Source organism: Danio rerio, chromosome 6 (genome assembly GCF_052040795.2).
Source record: "Danio rerio strain M-AB ecotype USA chromosome 6, GRCz13ab, whole genome shotgun sequence".
Lineage (NCBI taxonomy): Eukaryota > Metazoa > Chordata > Actinopteri > Cypriniformes > Danionidae > Danio > Danio rerio.
This window is the reverse complement of record NC_141026.1, coordinates 59742184-59769990: the sequence shown is the minus strand read 5'-3', so window position 1 is coordinate 59769990 and position 27807 is coordinate 59742184. Positions and strand designations below refer to the sequence as shown.

General features: G+C 39.3%; 1 protein-coding gene and 1 long non-coding RNA gene across 6 annotated transcripts in view; one reads left to right on the top strand and one right to left on the bottom strand.

The window, feature by feature from the left end:
• LOC147836541 (uncharacterized) overlaps window positions 1–27807 on the bottom strand; it is a 73890-nt gene that overhangs the window by 12225 nt on the left and 33858 nt on the right. The window contains exon 4 of one of the 4 annotated variants that reach the window (XR_015494373.1): window positions 24752–24982. The exons of the other annotated variants lie outside the window; for them this stretch is intronic. This is a non-coding gene — a long non-coding RNA (uncharacterized LOC147836541). Of the gene's footprint in view, window positions 1–24751; window positions 24983–27807 lie in introns of those variants that run through there. 4 annotated transcript variants of the gene reach the window in all.
• Window positions 4254–27807, top strand: part of cbfa2t2 (CBFA2/RUNX1 partner transcriptional co-repressor 2) — a 101023-nt gene continuing 77469 nt past the window's right edge. The window contains 1 exon segment of one of the 2 annotated variants that reach the window (NM_001365483.3): window positions 4254–4397. In NM_001365483.3, the coding sequence (NP_001352412.2) occupies window positions 4370–4397 (28 nt within the window). In that variant the 5' untranslated portion in view covers window positions 4254–4369. 2 annotated transcript variants of the gene reach the window in all.

Sequence of the window (27807 nt, the reverse complement as noted above, 5' to 3'; positions counted from 1 at the left end):
CACACACACACAGGCCCAGCTGTCAAACACACACGCGCTGGCACGAGTCACATCAGCAGGGTGACTTCTGCCATCAGGACTAACGCATTTCTGTCTTTGTTGATGTAACGGGTAAACGCAGCCGCGTGCGTTACAAATTACCATCACAAAGGCCTGCTGGGTGACATACATGAAGTATTCTTACACACACACACACACACACACACACACTGATTACTCTGTCTGGCTCTCAGAGCTTTGATCAGCACTCATCAGTCCATTACACTACACCAACACACTCAGTATCTGTGTGGTTCTGTGGTAAAATAGCTTTCTTAAATCGCTTCCCCTTTCACTGAGAAACAGAATTGCAGTGGATATTAAGTGCTGTTTATTAAACAACTGATATAAAGTTAAACGTTAAAGTTTACTCTCAAGTCTGTCCATGTGGATATACTTTAGATAACCGATAATCCCTTTAGAATAAGATCATTGCTGACTCCATGACGGATCTTTTTCCAGACCTATAATGAGCACAAACAAGTTTATATATATTTATACAACAGTTCTGTCTGGTTCTCAAATCTAATTGGCTGATAGTCGTGCGATATTCTGAAATATCAGAACTCCTACAGCCTCTTTACCCTTTGTGTATTACTCCGCCCACATACAGCCAGCAAAAAGCAGACACTACAGATCTACAGTTTAAAAGATGCACGCTCAGCTGTTTAACTGTCAGCTTATGATTTGAATCCTACGCGGAAGAAAGTAGTTCCTCATACAAAAGGGGTTTTTGAGACTCTCCATGTTTGATTTTGCTTTTAAATACACAATTGTGCCGTCAAACTGTTGTATAAACGCAATATCACACGAGTAGCAGGGCGATATGGCTGTATATCGGCACTGGTGGGGGCACTAAGGCACCCTAAGGCATCGCATGCCTCCCACCAGAGCCGATATACAGATATATATATATATCTATCGTAAAACAGCCCCGCCCCCTACTCAATATTCACTATCAGTTGAGATCAGTTCATGAACGTCTCAGCAACGTCCGAGCATCATCTTCATCAGCAGCAACAGGTGTTCATTTGTTGATGATGATATGAAGATCATCATCAGCTTCAATAGGTCTTTGTGTGTGTCAACAGAAGGATGAAGAGTGTCATCTTCATCATCTTCAGCAGGCGTTTGTGTTATTGATGGTCAGCTGGAGGATGAAGAGCATTATCATCATCATCATCTTCACCAGGTGTTTGTGTTGTTGTTGATAGTCAGCTGCAGGATGGAGATCATCATCATCATCTTTAGCAGGTGTTTATGTGTGTTATTGATGGTCAGCTACAGGATGAAGATCATCATCATCATCATCATCTTCATCATCATCATCTTCAGCAGGTGTTTGTGTGTTGTTAATGGTCAGCTGCAGGATGAAGAGCATCATCATCATCATCATCATCATCATCATCATGTTTAGCAGGTGTTTGTGTGTTGTTAATTGTCAGCTGCAGGATGAAGAGCATCATCATCATCTTCATCATCATCATCATCTTCAGCAGGTGTTTGTGTTGTTGATAGTCAGCTACAGAATGAAGATCATCATCATCATCATCATTTTCATCATCATGTTCAGCAGGTGTTTGTGTGTGTTATTGATGGTCAGCTGCAGGATGAAGAGCATCATCATCATCTTCATCATCATCATCTTCAGCAGGTGTTTGTGTGTTGTTAATGATCAGCTGCAGGATGAAGAGCATCATCATAATCTTCATCATCATCATCTTCAGCATGGTGTTTGTGTTGTTGATAGTCAGCTACAGGATGAAGATCCTCATCATTATCATCATCATCTTCATCTTCATCATCTTCAGCAGGTGTTTGTGTTGTTGATAGTCAGCTGCAGGATGAAGAGCATCATCATCATCATCATCATCATCATCATCATCATCATCATCATGATCATCATGATCTTCATCTTCAGCAGGTGTTTGTGTTGTTGATAGTCAGCTGCAGGATGAAGGGCATCATCATCATCATCATCATGATCATCATGATCTTCATCTTCAGCAGGTGTTTGTGTTGTTGTTGATGGTCAGCAGCACGACGAAGAGCATCATCATCATCTTCATCATGTTTAGCAGGTGTTTGTGTTGTTGATAGTCAGCTGCAGAATGGAGATCATCATCATCATCTTTAGCAGGTGTTTGTGTGTTGTTGATGGTCAGCTGCAGGATGAAGAGCATCATCATCATCATCATCTTCAGCAGGTGTTTGTGTTGTTGTTGATGGTCAGCAGCATGACGAAGAGCATCATCATCATCAACTTCATCATGTTTAGCAGGTGTTTGTGTGTTGTTGATGGTCAGCTGCAGGATGAAGATCATCATCATCATCATCATCATCTTCAGCAGGTGTTTGTGTTGTTGTTGATGGTCAGCAGCACGACGAAGAGCATCATCATCATCATCATCTTCAGCAGGTGTTTGTGTTGTTGTTGATGGTCAGCAGCACGACGAAGAGCATCGTCATCATCAACTTCATCATGTTTAGCAGGTGTTTGTGTTGTTGATGGTCAGCTGCAGGATGAAGATCATCATCATCATCATCATCATCATCTTCATCATGGTTAGCAGGTGTTTGTGTGTTGTTGATGGTCAGCTGCAGGATGAAGATCATCATCATCATCATCATGATCTTCATCAGTTTACTGTGTTGTTGTTGATGGTCAGCAGCAAGATAAAGAGCCTCATCTTTATCTTCATCATCATGATCTTCAGCAGGTGTTTGTGTGTGTTGTTGATGGTCAGCTGCAGGATGAAGAGCATCATCATCTTCAGCAGGTGTGTGTGTGTGTGTGTGTGTGTGTGTTGTTGTTGTTGATGGTCAGCAGCTGTGTCTCTGGCTCAGGAGCAGGTGGCCACTCGTGAGGGTTTTGGGAAAGAAAGAGCAGCATGTGTTTGTGTGGGAGGAACGGGAGGAGGGAGAGACACACACACACACACACCGCTAACAAATGACAACCTCAATGGACACACTCTAGAAGAATCAGAATCAGCTTTATTCGCCAAGTGTGCCCAAACACAAGGAATTTTTGTGGGCTTTTTTCAGAAGTCCATACAGTATCAACACAAGAACACAGAATGACATTTAAATAAGTGGAAAATAAAGTAAACAATACACATTCTGAAGGTATATATTGTTGTTATTATTTTTTAACTGTATTACTGTATTATTTTTTAAGTTAGCCTGTCTGACAGCAAGCAGATTTCATTGAAAATCATTCATTCACACACATACACGACAATTTAGCCTACCCAATTCCACTATAGCGCATATGTTTGGACTGTGGGGGAAACCGGAGCACCCAGAGAAAACCCACGCCAACACGGGGAGAACATGCAATCTCCACACAGAAATGCCAACTGACCCAGCTGGGGATCGAACCAGAAACTTTGGAATTAGTACCTTCAATCGGTCTAGGCATTGTTTTTCATTTAGTGTTTATCTTATTTTGCCAATTTTTGATTATTGCGATATTGTTTATCAGAGTGCACCGAAATGAGATCTTGCTCCTCTTAATACAGCATATAATAGACTTTGCAGATTTTTTCAGGGTAGTTCTTTTTACACACATCATTGTATTATGAAAAATCTGCTGCAGTGGCCATATCTTTGCACACAAGACAACTTTTAAATGTATTAATTTTAAGTATCCTTATTATTTACAACGATATTTAGTATTTTTTCCTGTAGACTATCACAAAAAAAAAATTGCTTAACAGGGGTTAATAATTTTGACCTTAAAATGGTGTTTAAAAAATTAAAAATTGCTTTTATTCAAGCCGAAATAAAACAAATAAGACTTTCTCCAGAAGAAAAAACATTATCTGACATACTATGAACATTTCCTTGCTCTGTTAAACACAATTTGGGAAATATTTTAAAAAGAAAAAAAATCAAAGGGGGGCTAATAATTCTGACTTCAACTGTGTATGTATATTTATTTATTTATTTATCTATCTATCTATTTATATAAATGGATGCCATTATAACGTTTTTGTTTTCTTGACATCACATGAAGGTGATGTACTGACGTTTGGGGCACATAGGCCTATAATGTTTTATGACACTGATATATTACTATGGTATGCCTTCTGGAAGCATATTATCTTCTGTATCCACAGTCCCAGCCTGTTTCTTCGGTAAAGATGAGGTTTATTGTGTCTCAGTAGCTCCACCTCCAGTAATAAACAGAGCTTCTATCAGTGTGTGTCTGTGTGTGTGCGTGTGTGTTCAGACTCCTATCAAGAAACACAAACACACACGAGTCCGTGGATCTACTGAAGAGCTACAAATCACGCGCGCGCTTTCTGCGAGGGTAAATATCAGAATGGTCGGGATTCCGGGCGCGTTCCAATGTAAGTACATTAATAACCTGATTATTTTGCTGTTTTGTGAGGATATCATCAACATAGCGGCGGGAATAACGCGATGTACGGCGATCTTTCTCTTGTGCTTTCCATGGTGAGATGCGTAGATAAGCCACAGTCGCTGGTGTGTTTGTAATTTTGTATTGCTCCTGCAAAACGCGATTTTGCTTTGTGACAGTACTGTATTACTGTAAGTTTGTAATAGTCGCTCGCTCTGCGCATGCGTCTTGATGTCGTTCAGCTATTTGGAACATGAACGTTCGAAACTCCCGCGTTCTGTTCCATCTGAAACATTCATATGGTATAGAACCAAGTTCAATCTGTTAATGGAGCATTCATGATGTTTAACTAGTGTTCAAGCCTGTAGCCAGCCTTGTGAAAGGGGTGGTTCTATTTTCTCAAAAGCTGGACTTTTTTTTTTTTTTTTTTTTGCAGTTATTCATCTCATTTTCTATTCAATTATGAGGTTTAAATACTAGAAGGGGTGGTCCAATACGATATCATTTTTTAAACTTTAGTTTATGTGTAATGTAGCTGTGTGAACATAACATCTCTGAATGTAAAAAGTTCTACGTTCAATGCAAAGGGAGACCTTGGTTTTTACCATAGATATATACACTAGATGTCGCCTGGCCTATTGTTGTCTATTGGACGGAATGCGTCAATAGCGCCGCCATCTTGGTACAGGGTAGCGCTCCTTTGAAATGAATGCGGGACCAAGGTACAGTGGAGGACTGTGGCCATCCAAAGCCAGAGATATACACATATACACATATATCTATGATCGGGAGTTTTCCTGGATTTTATTGTGTATTTTTTTTTTCTAATTACGAAAATTATAATTTTACATCACTTTTCTACATTGATGGATCAGTGACCGCACGGGCATTCCTGACAAAAAGCTTGTGTTTGTGTGTACAGAAATGTACTATTCACCCTTCCTGTTAAATGTGATCTAATCATGTCCTGAAACACAGCTCCTCTCCTGCTTTCACTTCTCATACTGACAGAGGGAGCGATTCGTTTGTAAATGAATCCCCGAACGACTCTTTCACTAACGTTAGCCGACAATAATACAAGTTTCTGGCAGCGCAGCATCTCGTTGTCATCTTTATTTTGCATTGTTTGCTGATTTTATTCAACAAAACTAGCATAAGCCGAGTGTTTAGTGCGAGTTGGAGCTGCTTTGCCGTATGGTGAATGCAGTAAGTGACTGTTATCATCAATAACGTTACCTGATTAGCACAAAAGTTCAGAACAAACAAAAACAGAAAAAAAAACTTAATATTACCTATGAAATGTTCTGCCTTTGTGCTTTGTTTTCTTTGTTTGCTCGTTACTACACCCGTAGACAGCGCTAAAGTCCCGCATCTTCACATAGTAACACTGTCTTGACTAGTGCGGTTGAATGACATTTGTCCTGGGAGCACTGTACCAATGTGGCGGCGCTATTGACGCATGCACAGGGTCCCTATGCGATATCTAGTGTATATATCTATGGGTTTTTACAGAGTTAGCTTAGCAAAGCCTACAATGAACGAATTTTGGGGACAAAAAAAAAATACTTATGGAGGCAAACGCTCTTAAAGGAGCCGCACCCCATTTTCACTCGTTAGACACTTTTCAGATTTTATTTTAGTGAGCAGGCAGGAGGTTGACTGGCTGTTTGCACAGCAGAAAAGCGCGTGCTTTTACGGGCGTGACGTGGAGCCGATCCGCGAATAGCAGCACATTTTGACGATGACCAATCAGAGTCACTTAAGGGCGGGCCTTTCAGAGGAACTAGGAAGTATGACAAGTTGTTTTCATGTTAGCTGAGTAGCTGTGTATAATCAAAGTGAGATATATGAAGAATAACGCGATTTCCGTCAAGTGAAACATACGCACACATTGCTTTGCATCCTATAAACACAACCAAGCCTTAAAATTACATTCTGGACCACCCCTTTAACACTATTTTTTTGCTGCATTGTCATCTTAATGACACTTTATAATGTACCAGAACGTTTCCTAAAGATTAAGGATAAAGTTTAAAAGTATTTAGAATAAGTTTAATATTTAAAACTGCAGCCTATTGTTGGCCCATCGCAATAATCAACATATCAACTTAATCGCACAACACATGGACATCATTTTTGGTGATGCGATACATATCGCCATACATGTAAACCAATTCTAGCTAAATTTTAGCAGATTGTGCAACATCTCGATCTCTATTGGATGAGTCAGTGACAGTATGGTTTAAAACAGTTTAATATTCACTATAAATTACTATAGCATATTTCATGTGGGTGTCTGACAACTGATCATAGATTATTTAGGATATGGTCCGACCCTTCCTATCTGAACATGCAGCTCAACTCCTTGTTCAAGCTCTTGTTCATTCCAGACTGGACTATTGCAACTCTCTACTAGCCGGGCTTCCAACTCTATCAAACCTCTTCAGCTGCTTCAGAATGCAGCAGCACGAGTGGTCTCTAACGAACCTAAAAGAGCACATGTCACTCCGCTGCTCATCCGTTTGCACTGGCTGCCAGTTGCTGCTCGCATCAAATTCAGAGCTCTGATGTTTGCTTACAAAGCGACTTCTGGCTTTGCTCCTTCTTATCTGCTCTCGCTTCTGCAGATGTATGTGCCCTCCAGAAACTTGTGTTCTATGAATGAACGTCGCCTCGTGGTTCCATCCCAAAAAGGGAAGAAATCACTTTCCCGAACTCTCGCATTCAATCTGCCCAGTTGGTGGAATGAACTCCCTAACTGCATCAGAACAGCAGAGTCACTCGCTGTCTTCAAGAAACGACTAAAAACTCAACTATTTAGTCTCCACTTTCCTTCCTAATCTGCGATTGCCTCTCTGGTTCTACCGCTAACTGTATTACAAAAAAAAAAAAAAAACAACTTACATTACTAATGTTTTGCCTCTTACACTTTACACACCTGAAACTTGCCTACAGCACTTATTCATTGTTGCTCTTATAGTTGTGTAAATTGCTTCCTTGTCCTCATTTGTAAGTCGCTTTGGATAAAAGCGTCAGCTAAATGACTAAATGTAAATGTAAATTCATTTATGTAGCATCTGTAGATTTATGTGTCTGAATTTATGCAGTGATTTACCAATTATGGGCGTCAAGGTATCAGTGGATAACACAATCGCCTCACAGCAAGAAGGTTGCTGGTTCGAGCCTGGCATTTCTGTGTGGAGTTTGCATGTTCTCCCCGTGATGGCGTGGGTTTCCTCCGGTTGCTCCGGTTTCCCCCACAGTCCAAACACATGCGCTATAGGCGAATTGATGAACTACATTGGCCGTAGTGTATGTGTGTAAATGAGTGAGTATGGGTGTTTCCCAGTGTTGGGTTGCTACTGGAAGAGCATCCGCTGCATAAAACATATGTTGGATAAGTTGGCGGTTCATTCCGCTGTGGTCACCCCAGATTAATAAAGGGGCTAAGCCGAAAAGAAAATGAATGAATGATATTATGAATTATGATATATATTATTTTAATATGTACCATGATGCTCCTCTCCTGTTTGGTCAATATATGTTTGGTCAATGTTGTGTAAAAGTAGCAGCTGCCATATTACAGTAGGTATATTTTGATGCTAATAGGATGGTGGTGTTTGGTAAGGGCAAGCTGTCTGTATGGGATGCTACGCCGGCTCTAATCTGTTTTGAGGGTCGGAGACGGACCCTCTCTTGTGTCTCAATGGAGGATTTGGCGTTAATCCCTTGGGCAAAGTTTCACACCATCTGGACTTTAGTGTTGCTCAGCTGACGCATCTACAGGAGGCTGTGTGTGTGTGTGTGTGTGTGTGTGTGTGTGTGTGTTTACAATGAAATGTCATGGTGCCACTGCAGTGCTGGAGAATAACACAGGCCATTGTTTTTCCCCCGGGTTTGTTTCCTTGGCCTGAATAGCTAATCTGTGCCTGGTGATGTTGGATATTTATCGTTTTGACCACTTGAGGGCGTGATTGCTGTAGTTGAACGTGTTTGAGATTGACTCATGACAGAGAGACTCACTTTATTAGTAGAAAAAAAACAATCCATGATGACTAGCATTGTGTTTTAATGTACTCAATCTTAGTGAAAAACAATAATAATAATAATATTGATAAAAATTCATCATCATTTTATGATTATATATATTCAATTCAGCTTTATTTGTATAGCGCTTTTGCAATGTAGATTGTGTCAAAGCAGCTTCACACAAATGGTCATAGTAACTGGCTCAGGGTAGTTCAGTGTTTAGTGTTTAAGTTCAGTTCAGTTTAGCTCAGTTCAGTGTGGTTTGAAGTCATTATTGAGAGCCCAAACCCTGAAGAGCAAATTCATCGATGAGTAGTTTTTCAGATCCTGAACCATGCAAGCCAGTGGCGACAGCGGAGGAATTATTTAATTAATAAATAATGCGATATTAATGCAATTTTGCCAGATGTCTTGAATAGCTTCAAAAGTATTTATAATTTTAGATCGATTGGGATGATTGTGTATTGACTGTGTATTGAGCGTATTTGTAGAAAATATAACAAAAAAATGACAAGCATAGTTAAATACGACAGACAAAAGGTGCAAATAAACAATGACTTGAGATTTTATGGGGAGCCAAACAGTATTCAGAAGCAGAAATTACATAATCACTATATAATAATAATATTAATATATTTTGAGTACAAATGTACAATTAACCTTTAAGCTAGAAACATTTAATTTATTGAGCCCAAATGTTCAAGCTTGCTCGAAATTCTTACAGTCATGCCTTAAAAAACACATGCAAAAACTAAACTTTCACTGGAAGGTTGAAATTTGACATTACTCCACTGCGCTGTTAACTGTAATGACTGGTTAACTGTAACCCAAATACATTGCAGATCCATCGTAACCACCTGGTCGACATTTTATCCATAGGCTATCATTATTATTTTAACTGCTTGTTACTATTTATCAGAGTTGTGTCAGTTTATTATTTAATGCAGGGGTGTCAAACTCAAATCCTGGAGGGCCGAAGCCCTGGACAGTTTAGTTCCAACCCTGCTCCAACACACTTACCTGTAGGTTTCAAACAAGCCTGAAGGACTCAATTAGTTTGATCAGGTGTGTTTAATTAGGGTTGGAACTAAACTGTGCAGAGCTGCGGCCCTTTTGGAACTGAGTTTGACACCTGTGCATTAATGCATGGCCCAAGCATTTTTTTTTAAGGAGTGCACCTTAAAGGGGTATTGTGAACTCGCACATTGTGATATCGATGCTGAAACTATATATTGTGGTGCCCTAATATATTGTTCATCCATTCATTTTCCTTCGGCTTAGTTCCTTTACTCATCGCCACAGTGGAATGAACTGCCAACTATTGCAGCAAATGTTTAACATGCCATTCTAGATGCACACTCTCACATTTAAACACACTCATACACTAGAATAGTATTGAAGGAAAAGCTCAAACACACTGCTTCCTTGTGTGACAACATGGGAAAATCAAGCCAGAATCAACAACAAAGCCAGATTAGCATTAGCTGAATTACACTGGGGAAAGACTCATGTTTGGAGACATGTCCTGTGCTCTGATGGAGCTAAGATTGAACTGTTTGGCCATAATGAGCAGTGTTACATTTGGAGGACAAAGGGGAAAGCGCACAAGCCTAGCAACACCATCCCAACTGTGAAGTATGGGGGGCGGCAGCATCATGTTGTGGGGCTGTTTTGCTGCAGGAGGGACTGGTCCACTTCACAGCATAGATGGCATCATGAAGACAGAACATTATGGAGAAATACTGGAGCAACATCTCAAGACATCAGCCAGGACATTACAACTTGGCCACAAATGGCTCTTCCAAACAGACCATGACCCTAAGCACACTGCCAAATTAGTTCAAATGTGCTTTAAGGACAACAGAGTGAATGTTTTGGAGTGGCCATCACAAAGCCCGGATGTCAATCCTATAGAAAATGTGTGGGCAGAGTTGAAAAAGCTTGTGTGAGCAAGACAGCCTACAAATCTAACTCAGTTACACCAATTCTGTCAGGAGGAATGGGCCACAATTCCTGTAAACTGTTGTTAGAAGCTTGTGGAAGGAGACCCAAAACATTTGACCAAAGTTATACAGTTTAAAAGCAAAGCTAAAAAAAAACAAGGAAATGTGTGTAAACTTTTGACTGTCTAGAAATAAATACAATTCTGGCATTTAGCAAATGTAAATAATTTAGGTAATCCTAACAAACCTTAAATAGTAAACGTTTAGTATGATTCACCATCAGTCATTTTTAAAAATGTTATGTTATGTTAAATGGTTGTGTTCCTTTTTTTAGAGTGTATATGGTAAACTTCTGGTTTTAACTGTATATATAAGGGCGTACTCACACTAGGTACAGTTGCCTTGAACCGGGCCAAAGCATGCTTGTCCCCCCTTCCGTCTCCCCCGACGTCCCGCACTCACATTACATTCGGGTCTGGGCACGCTTACATCATCGATGATGCGCTGTTCAGTCGAGTATCGCTCTCGCTCAGCACAGTGGAGATTTTTTTAGTTACATCGCTTTAGGGCCTATACTCACACTATGCCATTCGTACCGTGCCCAGGCCCGTTTCCCGGATCGTTTGAGAAGTGTGAGTGCGCTGAATCGGGCTCAAGCACGGTTCACTTGGCCGGCCCTGGCCTGGTTGGAGGAGGTGGGCCTGAGTGCGGTTCACTTGGGCTTTGGCACGGTACGCTTGTAGTGTGAGTGCAAAAAAAGCCCGAAACTGAAAGCGAGATGTGACTTTAAGGGGCTGTTTCATATGGATTTATTGATCATTCTTACTGTTCAGTGAACGCAAACTGCCGTAGTTTATTAAAGACGCAAACCCCTCACTGCACCACAGCTGCACCTTCAGCAGACCTCCTCATTCCTGCAGCACGAAGGCTTTATGATTGTTTATGAGCGCCAAAAGTGGCGGATCTGTCCGGTAAAATATCTGACTGCGTGTCCCCGCATCCCTAAGGACTGTTTGGAGAAATATTTGACTGCTTGTTACTGCATAACAAACGACTGAAACGATGTAACTAGAGAAATCTCTACTGTGCTGCTGAGTGAGAGCGCTTCTCACTGAACAGCGCAGCAGCGATGACGTAAGCGTGCCGAGGCCCTTTTGTGGTGTGAGTACGGGCCGTCGGGGGAGACGGGAGGGGGGACAAGCGTGCTTTGGCCCGGTTCGAGGCAACTGTACCTAGTGTGAGTCCGGCCTTAGTTGTTTGGAATGCGGTGACACACTGTGAGACAATCCCGTAAAAGTCACGTCTCGTCTTCAGTTTCGGGCGCAGGTGCGCTTTGCACTCACACTCCAAGTGTAAGCGCCAAAGCCCAAGTGATCCGCGCTCTGGCACACGCGCTCCAGGGCGCCAAGTGAACCGTGCCTGAGCCCCATTCAGAGCACTCACACTTCTCAACCGATCCGGGAAACGGGCCTGGGCACAGTTCGGATAGCATAGTGTGAGTGCGCCCTAAAACGTAGCATGGCATTTAAATACTATTCCAAAGCATTTTCCAAAGTACTGTAGCACTACGATGGTAATAATAAATGTCTTGAAAACATGCTAATGTCATGGGACATAAAAGATTTTTCTAAGTGTTATTTTACATGAAAAACATAGTATTACCATAGTAAAAGAAATGTATAATTTTGTCCAGCATCCTGTCCACTTAAACCCTCATGTACAGCCCTCAATAATGAGTCTTTGGTGTAAATCCAGTTGGAAACGTGAAGCTTTAGGACTCTGGTGTAATTTTCCCCTTCAGCTTTGGCTGGAGCTCTTGAAAGTTGGGAAGTCTGTGTGTGTATAAATATAAGTGTGTGTGTGTGTGTGTGTGTGTGCTGTGTGTGTTGGGGGTGGTTAGATTCCGATCCTCTGACTTGAAGAAAGGAAACACAGGACAAAAGGGCCCTTCAGGTTTGAATTAGCGCTTTAATTGCTCTTGGCTCTTGCCGTTGGGGTCTCCAGCGCTGGCAACATGGTGCTTCAGTCGCGTGGGAGAGTTTGTGCACGTCAGAAAGAGAATCTAAAGATCTGGGAATGAAGAACGGGTCTCCACTTTGGGTTTTTGCAGATGTTAGTGTTTAAACTGAGCAGTTTGGGCTGGCTATTCTCCTCTTGAAGTAGAGCTGCGCGATATTGGAAACATTTGACATTGCGTTATTTTGTTTTGCTGCAATTTATATTGCGATTGAATAGCTCTATTTGGAAATAATTTATTCATTTAGACTGATTGGCATTATACTGAGAGAATAATTAAGGGATTATTTCCAGTACTGGGTTGCAGCTGGTTGGCATCCGCTGGGTAAAACATATGCTGGAATAGTTGGTGGTTCATTCTGCTGTGGCAACCTCTGAAATGGAGACTAATCTGAAGGAAAATGAATGAATAAATGAAGTATAGGGATTATTCATCTAGATCACATGTGTCAAACTCAGTTCCAAAAGGGCCGCAGCTCTGCACAGTTTAGTTCCAACCCTAATTAAACACACCTGATCAAACTAATTGAGTCCTTCAGGCTTGTTTGAAACCTACAGGCAAGTGTGTTGGAGCAGGGTTGGAACTAAACTGTGCAGGGCTTCGGCCCTCCAGGAATTGAGTTCGACACCCCTGATCTAGATTATCATTGAGAATTGCAGTATTTTACATAACAGTATTCAGAACAGGTATAGAAGTTGATTAATCAAATGTAAAATAACAACGTATAGTCTATTAGTCTTCATTCATTATATAAATGCAATAAATAGTATTTATTTTTCCTAATAGAAGTCAATGGTTACAGGTTTTCAGCTTTCTTCAAAATATCTTCTTTAGTATTTAACAGATGAAACAAACTAAAACAAGTGAAGGTTGAGTAAAAGATGACTGAAATTTAATTCAATAGTCCTGAAAACCTGTAACGAATGACTTCCATATTGTTTGTTTTTCCTAATGGAAGTCAATGGTTACAGGTTTTCAGCTTTCTTCAAAACAACATATTTAGTGTTTAACAGAACAAACTAAAACAAGTAGGTTAAGCAAAAGATGACAGAAATTACATTTTTTTGGGTGAACTAGCCCACTAATGGGATTGTTTTAGAAACCTTCCCTAATATTTGTTTTTCCTGATTAAAGTCAATGGCTACAGGTTTTTAGCTTGCAGCTTTCTTCAAACTATGTTCTTTAGTGTTTAACAGAAGAAAGAAACTAAAACAAGTAAAGGTTGAGTAAAAGAGGACAGAAATTTAAAGCAATAGTCCAAAAAAGAAAGAAAAACTGTAATGATTGACTTCCATAGTATTTGTTTTTTTTCTAATGGAAGTCAATGGTTACAGGTTTTTAAGTTGCAGCTTTCTTCGAAATATCTTCTTTATTGTTCAAAAGAAGAGAGAAACTAAAACAAATAAAGGCTGAGTAAAAGATAGAATTTATATATTTTTGGGTGAACTATCCCTTTAATTTGATAGTCCTAGAAACCTGTAACCATTGACTTCCATAGTATTGTTTATTCGTAATGGAAGTCAATGGTTACAATTTTTCAGCTTTCTACAAAGTATATTCTTTAGTATTCAAGAGAAGAAAGAAACTAAATCAAGTAAGGGTTGAGCAAAAGATGACAATTTTCTTTCTTGGGTGAAAAACCTGTAACTATTGACTTCCATAGTATTTGTTTTTCCTAATAGAAGTCAATGGTTACAGGTTTTTAGCTTGTAGCTTTCTTTAAAATATCTTCTTTAGCCTTCAAAAGAGGAGAGAAACTAAAACAAGTAAAGGCTGAGTAAAAGATGACAGAAATTTAATGCAATAGTTTAAAAAACCTGTAACTACTGACATTCATAGTATTGTTTTTCCTAATGGAAGTCAATGGTTACAGGTTTTTAGCTTGCAGCTTTCTTCAAAATATCTTCTTTAGCGTTCAAAAGAAGAAACTAAAACAAGTAAAGGCTGAGTAAAAGATGACAGAAATTTAATGCAATAGTCCTAAAAACCTGTAACTACTGACATACATGGTATTGTTTTTTCCTAATGGAAGTCAATGGTTACAGGTTTTCAGCTTTCTTCAAAGTATATTCTTTAGAGTTCAAGAGAAGAAAGAATCTAAATCAAGTAAAGGTTGAGTAAAAGAAGACAATTTTCTTTTTTGGGTGAAAAACCTGTAACTATTGACTTCCATAGTATTTTTTTTTTTAATGGAAGTCAATGGTTATAGGTTTTTAGCTTGCAGCTTTGTTTAAAATATCTTCTTTAGTGTTCAACAGAAGAAAGAAACTAAAGACAGATAAACATTTTCATTTTTGTGTGAACTACCCCTTTAATGTGGTCGCAGTGTTAAAAGAGTGCTGGAGATGTCAAACATGGTCTGATAAAGTTGGAAATGAGCTGCGCTGTGTGTGTACGTGGACGACATTGACCCCGTTCCTGTGTTTTTGCACGAGTGTGTATGGGCTTGGAGGATTATCTGGGAAGGGAAACACAACGCAGTAATTGACATCAGCTCCAGCAGATGTTTCTCGTCGCCCACTGCTGTGTGGACAGGCTGTAGAAGATTGAATCCAGATGTCGAGGCTCCACAGCGAATGCTTCTCTCACCACCAACCAGCCAACGTTGCCCAGAATGGCTTGTTTTTTTTTTTTTTTTTTTTTTTTTTTTTGCTGGAGACACAGATTATTACGGGACCGGCCTGCCTGGAGTCGGGCCCATGACCCCTTTTAGAAAAGTCCACACATGCTAAATGCAGCTGTGATGAATGTGTTGACAACTGACTTTGTTTTGATACACTTCAGTTTGCCTAAAAATGAAAAGTCTGATCATTTACTTGGCATTTACTCATGCAAAGTAGTGTAAAAGCTCGCCCTCTTGCATCTCTGGCATATTCAGTCATGCTGGATTATGAACGCTGACATGTATTTGTGTTGGTGATAAACTATAAGTTAGCATCACTCTGATTCCCAATAGTGTTTTCCATTGGCTTATCGAAGAAAGTTGACATTATTTTTAAAATTCTTTGTTGGTTATGATTATATTAATAAAATAGTTTGAAAGACTTTATTAAGAAGTCTTTTAAAAAGTTTATCGAACTAACATTTTCTGAAGTTTAGACTAATACAAGGCAATTTCATTGACCATGAAGCACTATCATGTTTTAAGCAGGGCTCGAAATTAACCTTTTTGCTTGGTAGCACCGGTGCTCCTAACTTTAAAAATGTAGGCGCATCAGTCAAAATTTAGTCGCACCCAACAATTATAAACACCGTTACTACAAGTGTTATACAAACTTATTTATTGCATTTGAAATCAACAGTAATCAAACAAGCAAAAAAAATAATAATAAAAAAATTAATATATATACATATTAATTAATATATATACATATATATCAGTATAATATAAATCAATCAGTATTTTAAAATGCAATATTTAATGTGTCAGACACAAAATAGACACGTCAATTTGTTTAATATAAAATTAATAGCCTAGTAATCTGACCAGTTAAACGTTAATAACCGATTAATGAGCGGCGGTTGTCGGTTAGCAAAATTAACGAAATGAGCATCCCTAGTAGCCATTTAATTAGCTTTTTTTATGTAAGAGAACTTGATTGAAAAAGAATTTTCAACATGCTTGAACCATCTACACAATGGAGTTTAGTTCTGTTTGTTTTTTTATCAGTATTTTGTTACAAAGAAAACAAAAGTCATATAGCTTTGGCTTTTTATTTATTTTATATATGGCTATTTATATTGTTAATAATTTGGATAGTTAATATTGTTCTTTGATGTTCAGTTTATAAAGATTTTTCAAATGTTATTTAATAAAAAATAGTTTTAAAAATCTTTTTTTTTCCCACCCCACACACAAAAAAAATCGTGATACGAACCGAATCGTGGGTCAAAAATCGTGATACGAACCAAATCGTAAGTCAAAAATCGTGATACGAACCGAATCGTGGGTCAAAAATCGTGATACGAACCGAATCGTGGGTCAAAAATCGTGATACGAACCAAATCGTAAGTCAAAAATCATGATACGAACCGAATCGTGGGTCAAAAATCGTGATACAAACCGAATCGTGGGTCAAAAATCGTGATACGAACCAAATCGTGGGTTTGGTGTATCGTTACAGCCCTAATATTATCAGTGTTGGGCAAAAAATGATTAGTTGACTTAAAATAAGTGAGTAAACCTGTTGCTTTAAAATGTTTGAGTAAATGAACTGTCCATAATTATGAAGTTTAATCTTCTTAAAGGCTCGTACACACCAAGACGCTTTTTGTTTGTGTTTATCGTCAGCGTTTTTCCGGATTCAAACCCAAGTGATTTTCACTGGCGTCGAGCAGAAGATTATGCAAAATCACTCCTTGACGTTAGATGGCGCTACACAACTTTAAGCTTCTGACACCCTGCTTATAACACAGAAGAAGACAAAGTTGACATGCTTGTTGTTATGGATGGTTCAAGTAGCAGCTCCACATTAAAAAATCAGTAATGCTGAATTCTTATGATAAAAAAGGCCTAAATTTAATTCATTTTAACTCGCTTAATGGTACTTTTAAAATTAATTGGATAAGACAATTTCTTATAAATAGTAGTTTCTTTTTCTCTCATATGGGTGGTTTAGAATTTCTTTTAATGTACAATTACAAAGTTGAAAAACTCCCAAACTCTCTAAATTTCATCAACAAGTGCTTACAACATGGAGGCTTTATTTATTTATAAATAAACACAACTTCTCCCCACATAGTTTTCTTGTTTGGAATAATGCCAATATCTTGTATAGAAATAAGTCACTATTCTTTAACAATTGGTTTAACAATGGACTGTTATTAGTTAATCAATTATCTGATAATGCCGGAAATTTATTTATTTATTTTTTTACATTACAGGAATTTACAATTCAAACCGGGGCAATACCTACTGGCATATATATGCTGTACAAAGGCAGTGTATGTACATCAGCACTTACTGTTTGTCCTCCTAAACCTGAATAAACCTCAGGTTGGGTTTATCAGTTCCTCTGGATTTAATCCTAATTGTAAAGACGGGGGATGACACACACAACTGGGGTAAGATCCAATATGCAGGTAATCGTGGTCAGGCAAGCAGTGGTCAATTGAGGTGCAAACGGGTATGTCCAGGCAGTCCAGAATCGTAGTCAGTAAACAGGCTATAGGTCGTAAGGCAGGCGGCTAAACGGGAGAACAAGGATAAACAAGGCTGGGTCGAAACACGGGAAACGAGACAGGGAAAACGCGTTGTAATGTCATCTACTGATCAATAGATTAACAAGACTCGGCAAACTGCAAGGGTGACTGTGTGGCTTATGTAGTGAATGCAGTCAGTCTCTGATAGTCCTCAGGTGTTGCGAGTGTAATCAGTCTAGATGAGTGAGCATGGGTGTCTGGGCGAAGTGCATGTCTGAATATGCAGGAAAAGGCGGAAGTGTAGTCCATGGTTATTGTGTGAGAACCTATGGAGAACGATTGCTGGTTATCGTGACACTAATAATCACAAAATTAGATCTTTAATTGATCTTTAATGATCTTTAATTAGATCTTTAATGTCATTTTTTACTGGAACAATATCTTTAATAATATAAACTGGACTCAAGTATGGTCATTACCTCAAAAAATTTTTTTTTATTACAAATAAGGCTAAAGAAATATCATTTAAATTACTTTATACTTTATCCCACAAAATTATTTCTACAAAAATGTAAAATTGATATTTAGAATGCTGTTTTTGTGAAAGGCAAGTTTATTTATATAGCACATTTCATACACAATGGCAATTCAAAGTGCTTTACATAAACAAGAATAAAAGAAACAAGTAAAATAAAAATAAAAACAAATAATAAAAATGCGTAAAAACAAAACAAAACATAAAACAGGTAAAATGTGATATAAAAGAATGAAAAGCTTAAATGAAAAGCTTAAATGAAAATATTTCACAGTTATTTTGGTCTCGCCAATATACTAGACTAATCATTTCTTCATCGCTGGAGCTGCTACAAATTATTTAATTTTTTTATTAACAAGCACCAGCATGTACAATTTTCTTATACAATACAATACAATCACTTTACATTTCTTAACAAGAATAAAATAAGTGAGAAAAAAAAGAAAGTAAAGGAGAAGAGAAAGAAAAAACAGAGGAGAGGGTACATAATTATTAAATTACAAACAAATATATTACGCACATTTTCCAATTTTAGTTATTACAAGAGTTATGAATGCACTTTCTACAGAAAACGCATACAAACATTTTATGTAAATTGTTTTTTACATAAAAAACATTTTTGGATCTTTTTTGGATGTTGAAGCTTTTATTGGTCATAATATTTAAAATCCTTTTCCTTCTCTTATAAACATGTGATTTTGGGTTTTTATGTTAAGGATCGCTCTTTAAAAGATGCTGGTTTTATTATAAATTTTATTTTATTATTATGTAAATTTCACATGCATAAATCCAACTTTTCCAAAAGCAAACCTCTCTTCATGGTGTTAGAAAAAGAGATTCACATGTATATAAAAGTGATTTCCAAGTCTCAAAATAGAAAAGCTATCAAAACAATTATTATATGCTCCTCCTTCAACATTTTTACATAAAATGTTTGTATATATGCATTTCCTGTAGAAAAAGTGCACTAATAACTCTTATTAATAAATAAAATTGGAAAATGTGCGTAATATCTTTGTTTGTAATTTATTAATTATGTACTATCTCCTCAGTTTTTTCTTTCTTTTCTCTTCTCTTCTCTTCTACTTTCTTTTTTTCTCACTTATACTTTACTTTTTAAGAAATGTAAAGTGATTGTATTGTATTTTATACGAAAATTGCACATGCTGGTTCTTGTTAATAAAAAAAAAGCATGAAATTTAGCAGCTCCAGCAATGAAGAAATGATTAGTGTTGTTAAGTGGTGACGTGTTGGTGACGTATGTAATACTGTTTCCGGGTCCAAGCCGCCATTCATTTGAGTGGAGAAATCATTCGTTTCTGATCACGTTTTATTCATAATCACACATTAAAGTTAATTTTATATAAAGTCATAGTGTACACAACAATCTCTGGGCTTGCTGCAAAACAAATACCAAAAATGTAACAATTTATAAATAAATAATCACTTTCTGGCCATCGGATTAGGCATGGACATATATACAGTGATCGTGATTTTCGAAAGCATTAAATCGCTTTGTAAACGTTTATTATTACCATTTCACGAGTCTCCCCATTCAGTTGAATAGAGCGCTTGGACCCGGAAGCCGCTTCGCCTGACGTCACACTTAACAAGCGGATAAGCAGCTGCACGTTCATATCGCCTCTGGGCATCTTCTTCAATGTTCGCTCGCATTGATAGTTTTGCACTTGAGCGCCTCCAAGTGCTGTTAACTGTAACTTTAGCAGCTCTGTGCACGTAAACAAAAGTGCCAATCTGATTGGTGGAGAGGGTTTTGACGAGGTGCGTCAAAACAATTGAGCATGAGGGTTTTCTATTAAAAATGATGCAATGGTGTGCACGATCACATTGGCGCCCTTTATTTAGTCACGAGGCGTTAAACATTGGTGAAAAACTCGAACAAAAAGCACTTTGATGTGCACGGGCCTTAATGGTTTAAGAGTTACAATGGGTTTTTACCATTGACTGTAAAATATATGGATGTAGTATCCGTGACGTCACCCATAGGTTTCTAAAGAGCGCAAAAGAAGCCACAAGTAGGCGCGGCCAACCGTCACCATTTTATTCGCATGTCATCACACCCACGGCGGGATACCAAACAAGGGCAAAGAGGCGGAGAGTGGGCGGAGCTTCAGACACCTACTGACATTTTGCTTGGACCTGATTCAGACACACTTTGGGAGAAACGCTTAATACTTTATCACCTGCGACTCGTTTGTGTTCTGACCACTTGTGCTTGGTTGTGCACTATATCAATAAAGTGTTTAGACTTTTAAAAACACTGCTGTAATACATTGAGCCACTAAACATTGTTCTTATGACGTTTTTCAACAGGAGGAAAACGCGAATTACTTCCAAACACTTTAGATATAGTCTGTGTTAGTAAATGTAAGACTATTGATGAAATCCAGCATAACACTGTATGACAACGCTTCAGATGACTGTTCTAGATTCTACAGCTAATCAATTCGTCAGATTCTGCAGTGCATTACAGCTCTAAATATAAATATAAACGATAAATGATTTTAAATACAACAAATACATGTAAAGAGATGGTATATAAGTATAGAACTTTACTCACATGGGAAACGGCGGCCACGTGAATGGTTTGTGAGCACAATTAAGTGCACTCAGCATGCCGTGCCATCTAATAATTGTAGGAAACAAGTCCAGAAGGCAGTTGACTGTGTAAAGCCACATAAAACAACACAGAAATACGATAAATATGCCGAGTTCAGTGGCTAATCTGCAGGATTCAGCTGAGGTGACGTGACGGCGACCAACAAGACCTAGCTGTCAATCATGTGGCCACGCCCTTAATTATGCAAACTTAATATAACCTAATATAAAGGAAACGGATGAGTTATAAAAAAATTCACCCCCTCACAGTTGTCATGAAGGGTAATATTACCTGTATTAACCAAAATCTTTTTTTGTACCAGGCTGTAAACACCTTTTTTTCTGCTGTAAAGTTGGCCATTGTAACAGTGGGCTCAATTGAAATGTGCTCTGTTTTGGAGCCAGGAGCAGAATTTCAGATGAATTGCAGTTTTAGTTACTCCCGTATTGGCTTCCTGAGGGAGAGCGGGAGGTTGCCGCTTGGTTTTTACAGTAAAGTCAACTTGTTTACTTGGCTACTGGTTTACTCACTTTATGTAAAGTAAATAGTCAATTTTTATACAGTGTACTCATATGGCCTATATGGTTTTTAAAACAGGTTATGGTGCACAAAAGATGGCTGAATTACATATTTTTTTAATATAACAAGAGCACCAAGTGTTTTCCCCTTAGTTTGAGCATCAGATTCCTCAAGCAGCGGTGCGTTTCATTGTCTTTTCAATCGTCCTGCAGTCGTTTGCAGAAGCTGATGGTTATCAGCTGATCCGACTGTTGGGAAAACAAAGCCATAGAAGTTTGGAGAGCGCTTCTCATCCTGCATGTGAGAGGTGGGATTATTCGGGCAGATCTCGTGCTCTGAACTCTGGGCTTTTTTTCTGCACCAGTGGGAGTTTAAAGAGGGACAAAGACAGCAGTCATTGAGGAGTCTATCAGAGGGAGGAGCGTTTAAGAGCTTGTGAAAGGGGCTTATCATGCCATTAAAGCTTTTTAAGACCCCCACCGTCACACACACAAACACACACAAATAGTGCTTGAGAATAATCCTCCATCTCCTACACCCACATCTCTTGGGAGTGTAGCAACATTTTCTTGAACATTTCGTTTGTCTTAGGCCCCGTTTACACTAGTGCGTTTTAGTTTTAAAACGGCGTTGTAGAATGAAAACGATCCGCGTCCACACTCGCGTTTTACCCAGCGTTTCTGAACTGCTCTCCGTCCACACCAAAACGCTGAAAACGCACATCACGTGACCACACACACACTCTCGGGCAAGCGCTCCAGCATTTCTACCCAGATGAGAGCTCTGCTTGTCGGACTGCTCATCAAGCATCTCCCGCTGGATCTAATCTCACTATATTTATTAAACGTGATATTTCATTCATGTTGTTGTCTTTATCTAACGACATAGGCCAATTCCCTGACTTTGGTCATTGGAATCTATTAAGTTACTTGTTCACGGGTAACATGTTTTGGTTAAGCGCAAAGATAAGTTAATGATTAATCCAGGTACATTGACTGATCGCTTGCCTTTATTTCCTACAATGTATAAACTTATTGTATGTTTATATACTTTTATAATTGTCGATTATTTAAACTGATATTCAGCAAAAGAGAGGGTGCGTTTCGTATTTTCACTGAAATTGAAAGAAGGCAGTTGTTATCGGCTTCATTTTGTTATAAATATCCACACAGTGAAGATGACGCTCATATATGCAGCACGACGCCTCAACATTTCTGCTGTCTGTTAAGTTGCTAATATTAAAAAGAAAATAGGCAGTTCCTTATATCATGTTTATAAAGTTAAGTTTTAAAGTACACTGTTCCCTTTGAAGATTTACGCGTGTCCTCGGTATGTTTTCCATATCAAACTGAGAAGGGGGAGACTGCACCCTTGATCAAACTTGCGAAGTCTGAACTTACAAGAAGAGGATGCGAGACTGAATTGTGTGTGGGCTACTTAATATTGAGGAAAAGCCCCAATCAGATAGGCGAACGTTTGCAGCCCCGCCTCCGTTTTCAGATGTCTCCGTCTTTCCCCATCCACACTGAGACAGAGCAGCAGCGTTTCAGAATGAAAACGGCCTCTCCAGCGTTTTCAAAAAGCTCCGTTTTCGGCGCTCGATAACTCCGGCGTAGTGTGGACGGTTGGCGTAACCGTAGCAAAACTTATGCGTTTTAAAAAAAAAAAGCACTAGTGTAAACGGGGCCTTAAAGAGCCCCTATTATGGGTTTTTGAAAATGGGCTTAAATGTAGTGTGTATCAGCTCTAAGTGAAGTGAAACATCCAGCTAGGTAGGATTTAAATCTGAAAGTGCACCGTGTTTAAAACTATTGATTCATCTATAAAAGAGTCGACTCATAGGTGTTTGAATGAATCGTTGCGGTAACGAGTCTTTAGCCGTGCCGGCGTGACATCAATGTGGAATTCAAGCCCCGCCCATTTGGTGTGCATGCAGACCTGGGAAAATTTAACCCCCCGGCCCCGCCCACAAACACTGTAGCAGATCCCAGTTGAATCATGTCGTATAGTCGCTGTGCTTTTAAAGGGCTATGAAACCCCCTTGTTTCAGCAGGGTGTTTTCACACCTCTACTTTGGAAAAAGTCAGAAAAGTGGGCGTGTCCAGCTCTGTTTAGGGGGAGTGTCGGAGGAAGAAAAGAGGCATGGTGTGGGAGTGTCTATTTGGGCACCCGCTGAGTTTCAGAGTCAAAACACACACCCAACAGGGGAGAAAGGGACTGTTTACATGGACATCTGTAGTCGAATTATTTGCCAAATTATTAAATGGTGGACTTTAACTGCAGTTTGGCTCTTTCACTTAGGGAATTCATTCATGTCCCTCGCGACAAACGAGATATTTGATTCGAGAAACTGCTCTAAACATGTTTTTTTCATGCAATGTTTGATACCGCACGGCGAATGAGAGAAAAAACCCTCAGCATTTCCCGGAAACTTAGATGCACACGGCAGGTAGCGTCAGAAAGCCGCGTGTGTTATTCCGGTCACAAAATGCGGTGAAAATCCTACACGAGGTTAAAGTTTGGTTGTGGTGCTAACATGTTTACACTCGGTGCAACAGTTAGCTCGATACGAACAAACTGAATAAACAAAGAGCACTGGTCACTCACTTACCAAATCTGTAGAGACAGGACAATCACCAGCAACTAGAGCCGCGTCTTTATTAAGAGGAGACTACAAGCGAATCCGGATCTCAGCGTTTGCAGATGAGAACAGCTCTCAGGTAAACAATAATCCTCCTTAGACACGTAAGTTATTGTTGTCGAGCGTCGCGTACACTGTTAATCCACACGTGACTCCAGCTGCACTCTCACAGAGAGAAAATGAAAACAAAACTTAACGGCAGCAAACTATAAAAGCAACACTTCACGCTTGTTTTGCCAAAACAACGTGGCGTCTCTGACATCTAAACACTGTGACAGTAATGAATATTAATGAAGTTGCACAATAGAGCGCGCTGATTGGTTTGAATCAAGCCTTACTCATGCATTAATGCAGCACACTGTAAGACGTAATAAGACACACTCTGGCACAGACGTCCAGTCTGCACGCTGGAATACACGCTATTATGTCATGACCGTGACGCAGCTTCAAAAATTTGTTTCAAACTGGAAGTACGAATTTGCTTGAAATAACGCAAAAACAACCAATTTACACTTTTTAGTGAAATATAGGTGTCCTAATAGTGTTTTTAGCAGTGTGGGACACATATATGACTGTCAACAGCTCAAAACATGTGTTTTGGTGTTTCGTGACCCTTTAAGTTATAGGATGCTCCCTATGTAGGCAATTATGCAGTTCACTTAGAATTTCAGACAAGAATCAGTCCGCTTGTTCAGAATGATTTGGGAACTAGTTCACCGTAAAGAACCAAATCACAAAGCTGATTCACTCGCCGCAGACGTAAACACATGCCGGCAATCATGCTTATATTCAGAGTATTTCATGGGAGAGGAGATATCATTACAGCCCTCTGGACTCTCCAAAATAAAACGACTCATTCAGTCATTCATTCAGAAGCCAAATCTACAGGAGGAATATAATGGATCATTGAAATGTGACACAGACATCCTGTTTAATGCAGCAGTGTGGCCTGAGGCATGGGAAACACACACACACACACACACACATCAGGGCTCAATGTCAACGCTCTGCAGAGTTCTCACAGTCAGGACTGAGGGCGATTTTATCCCCTTTTTTTCTGATCGTCCAGCAGTCACTGACGGCCACAAAACAGCTGGATTTCCCATCAGCCCCAAACTGAGAAACAATCTGACCGAGAGAGAGCAGAAAAAAAAAACATGTGCAAGTAATGTAATGTGAAATGCTGGATTTATTTACATTTGATTTGACTTTACACTGCATATAACTGCACAAAACATGCACTTCATTGCGTTACAATCAAATATAGGTTATTATATGCAGATATAAGTGCGGTTTATTCATAAACTAATTTCGAGAGGATCACGTGCTTATAATCAACACGGCTGGCTCCTTGTTAGCTCTGTAATCAGCCCTATTAGATGATTACGGAAGCATTATAAATAAACTGAGTTTTTCACTCCACTTATCTTCGTCTTGAAGCTTCCCCCCTCTTTCCACCCCTACATCCTCCCACTTTTTCTGATCGGGCGACACGATAGCCCAGTGGCTAGCACTGTTGCCTTGCAGCAAGAACACCGCCGGTCCAACCTATCGGGCCGGTTTGTGTTTCTGTGTGGAGTTTACATGTTCTCCCCGTGTTCGCGTGGGTTTCCCCTGGGTTCCCCGGTTTCCTCCCACCGTCCAAAAACCAAACCATAGCCAATCGACTAAAATTATCACCCAATACAACCTTATTTTACACTTCTCACGGTGACAAGCAGGGGAGTTCTCGAGACCTACCTGACCTCGAATTCCCCTCTCGCCCTTCTAACGGGAGGGAGCCCCGGGCTTGAGGATATTACAAGCTCAGGGCTCTCTCCCAGGACAGCATGCCAAATACACTTTATTGATTATCAGCTAAGTGTGAACTCTTGAATTGCATTATAGGAGTTTTGAGGGTGCGCTCACACTGCTATCCGAACCATGCCCGGGTTTGACAAGTGTAAGTGATTTGGTTCGGTTGGGGATATGGTGTGGCACGCTTGTAGTGTAAGTACAAATTGTGCCTGAGCCCGAAACTGAAGACCCGACGTGCCTTTTAAGGGACTGTTTCATATGGATTTAGTCATCAATCTGAGATTTAAATGACTGCAAACTGTCATAGTTAATTAAAGACGCAAACCTCTCGCTGCACATCAGCTGCACCTTCAGCAAACCTCCTAATTCTTGCAGCACGAAGACATTTATTATCATTTATGACCGTCAAAATGTCGGATGTCACTGCATATTACGCTCCATTCACATGGGGCTCTAGCATCAACGCTTGACTGAAGATATGTCTGAAGTTGGGGCTGAAGCGATCGTCATAGCAGCGTCAGCCAATGAAATTCAGTCAGCAATGGGCCACTGTCTAGCTGGTGTATTTGCATACAGCGATCTGATTGGCTGACGATTCTGTCGGCGCTTGAAAAGTTGAGCTAGTCCCAACTTCTGCAGCGAGGAACGCCTCTGAAGCGGCGCCGACGGATCCACAATGCTGTTCGGCAACGCCTGACGTCACCCATTCAAAGTGAATGGGAAGCGTTGACACCGACGCCCCTTGTAAATGGGGCGTTAGGGTTGGGCTGATAGACGATGCCATCGTCCATCGCCGATGACCAATAAACTTCACGATGCTGAGGCGGCATCTCGATCCATCTCCCTGCCCCACATTTATATTGATTTATAACTTATTATCTGCATGTCATCTTAATAGCATTAACATCTTTTCATGAGCTGTGTTAAATGTTAGATATAGCTGCAGCTTACACAGCTGACAGCATGTTGAGGACTAAATGAAGGATTAAACAGCACTTTCGCGCTTAAAATGTGTAGATTCAGTGGCAAACACTTTTACCTGCAAACCTCGTCCCACAGACTTTACCGTGAACGGCTTTAGTTATTTTCATAGCGGACTTGAAGCCACTGGAAGTCTTTTATCCACTCTTGGAAAAGTGTAAATGCTGGATTGACATGTGTATCATTCCCCTCGAAACAAATGTAGAGATGGACCGACAACTAGATGAACTGTTTTTATCTGTTTAATATAGATCGGTTACGATTCAAAAGCGTTTGTATCATCATTAATTAAGAGTGCTGGTGAAATGGATATAAAAAAATCCCTTGAAGAGAGGTAAACATGATAAAAAACAATGATTAAAAACAGAAATATTATTGCACTCGAGCTTATATAAACATTATAACGCAAAACAACATTACGCACGCATATTAAAGAGCATTATGAAAATCTTAAAGGCATAAACACATTAAGGGCTTTATTTGCTGAAATTCATATTTCTGTTTTATTTATATTGTACAAAGTATTTTTGTAAAGTCTTTATGCATAGTATATATTGTGAAAATTATAGGAATACAGTGTCGTGTGTTATAATATTCCATGTTAGAACTAGAAGCTTATTGTAAGTTCCAACATTAATATTCATGAACTCCGTTTATAAAAGAGGCTGATTGATACAATGAAGAATCTATTATTACTAATATTTATTGCTTATTATAAACATTTTAACTTGTGAATTTCACATGCATTTATGCAAGAAACCGCAAGTATCACATTTAAATGATGACTTTGGGCCCTATCATACACCCGGCGCAGTGTGGTGCAAGACGCGGCGCAATAATCTTTTGGTAGTTTCAGCTTGGCGTAAGAGTGGTTTTGAGGCGTTGCGCTACGCTGTTTAAATAACAAATGCATTAGCGCTCATATGTGCACCCATAGGTGTTCTGGTCTAAAAAGGAAGGCGTTCTGAGGCGGACCGCTGGCACGTTGCTGTTTGGAGAAACTATAATAGATTTTTCATTAGACCAAAACTAACCCGGTCTAAACTCCAGCGCAGAGTTGCGCCTCGCTTACACACTGCTTAATACACACAAGAGAGCAATAGGCAAATATCTTTACATATGAAAAAATGTAAATATTCAGGATATATATAGGATATAATAAGAATAGATATAGG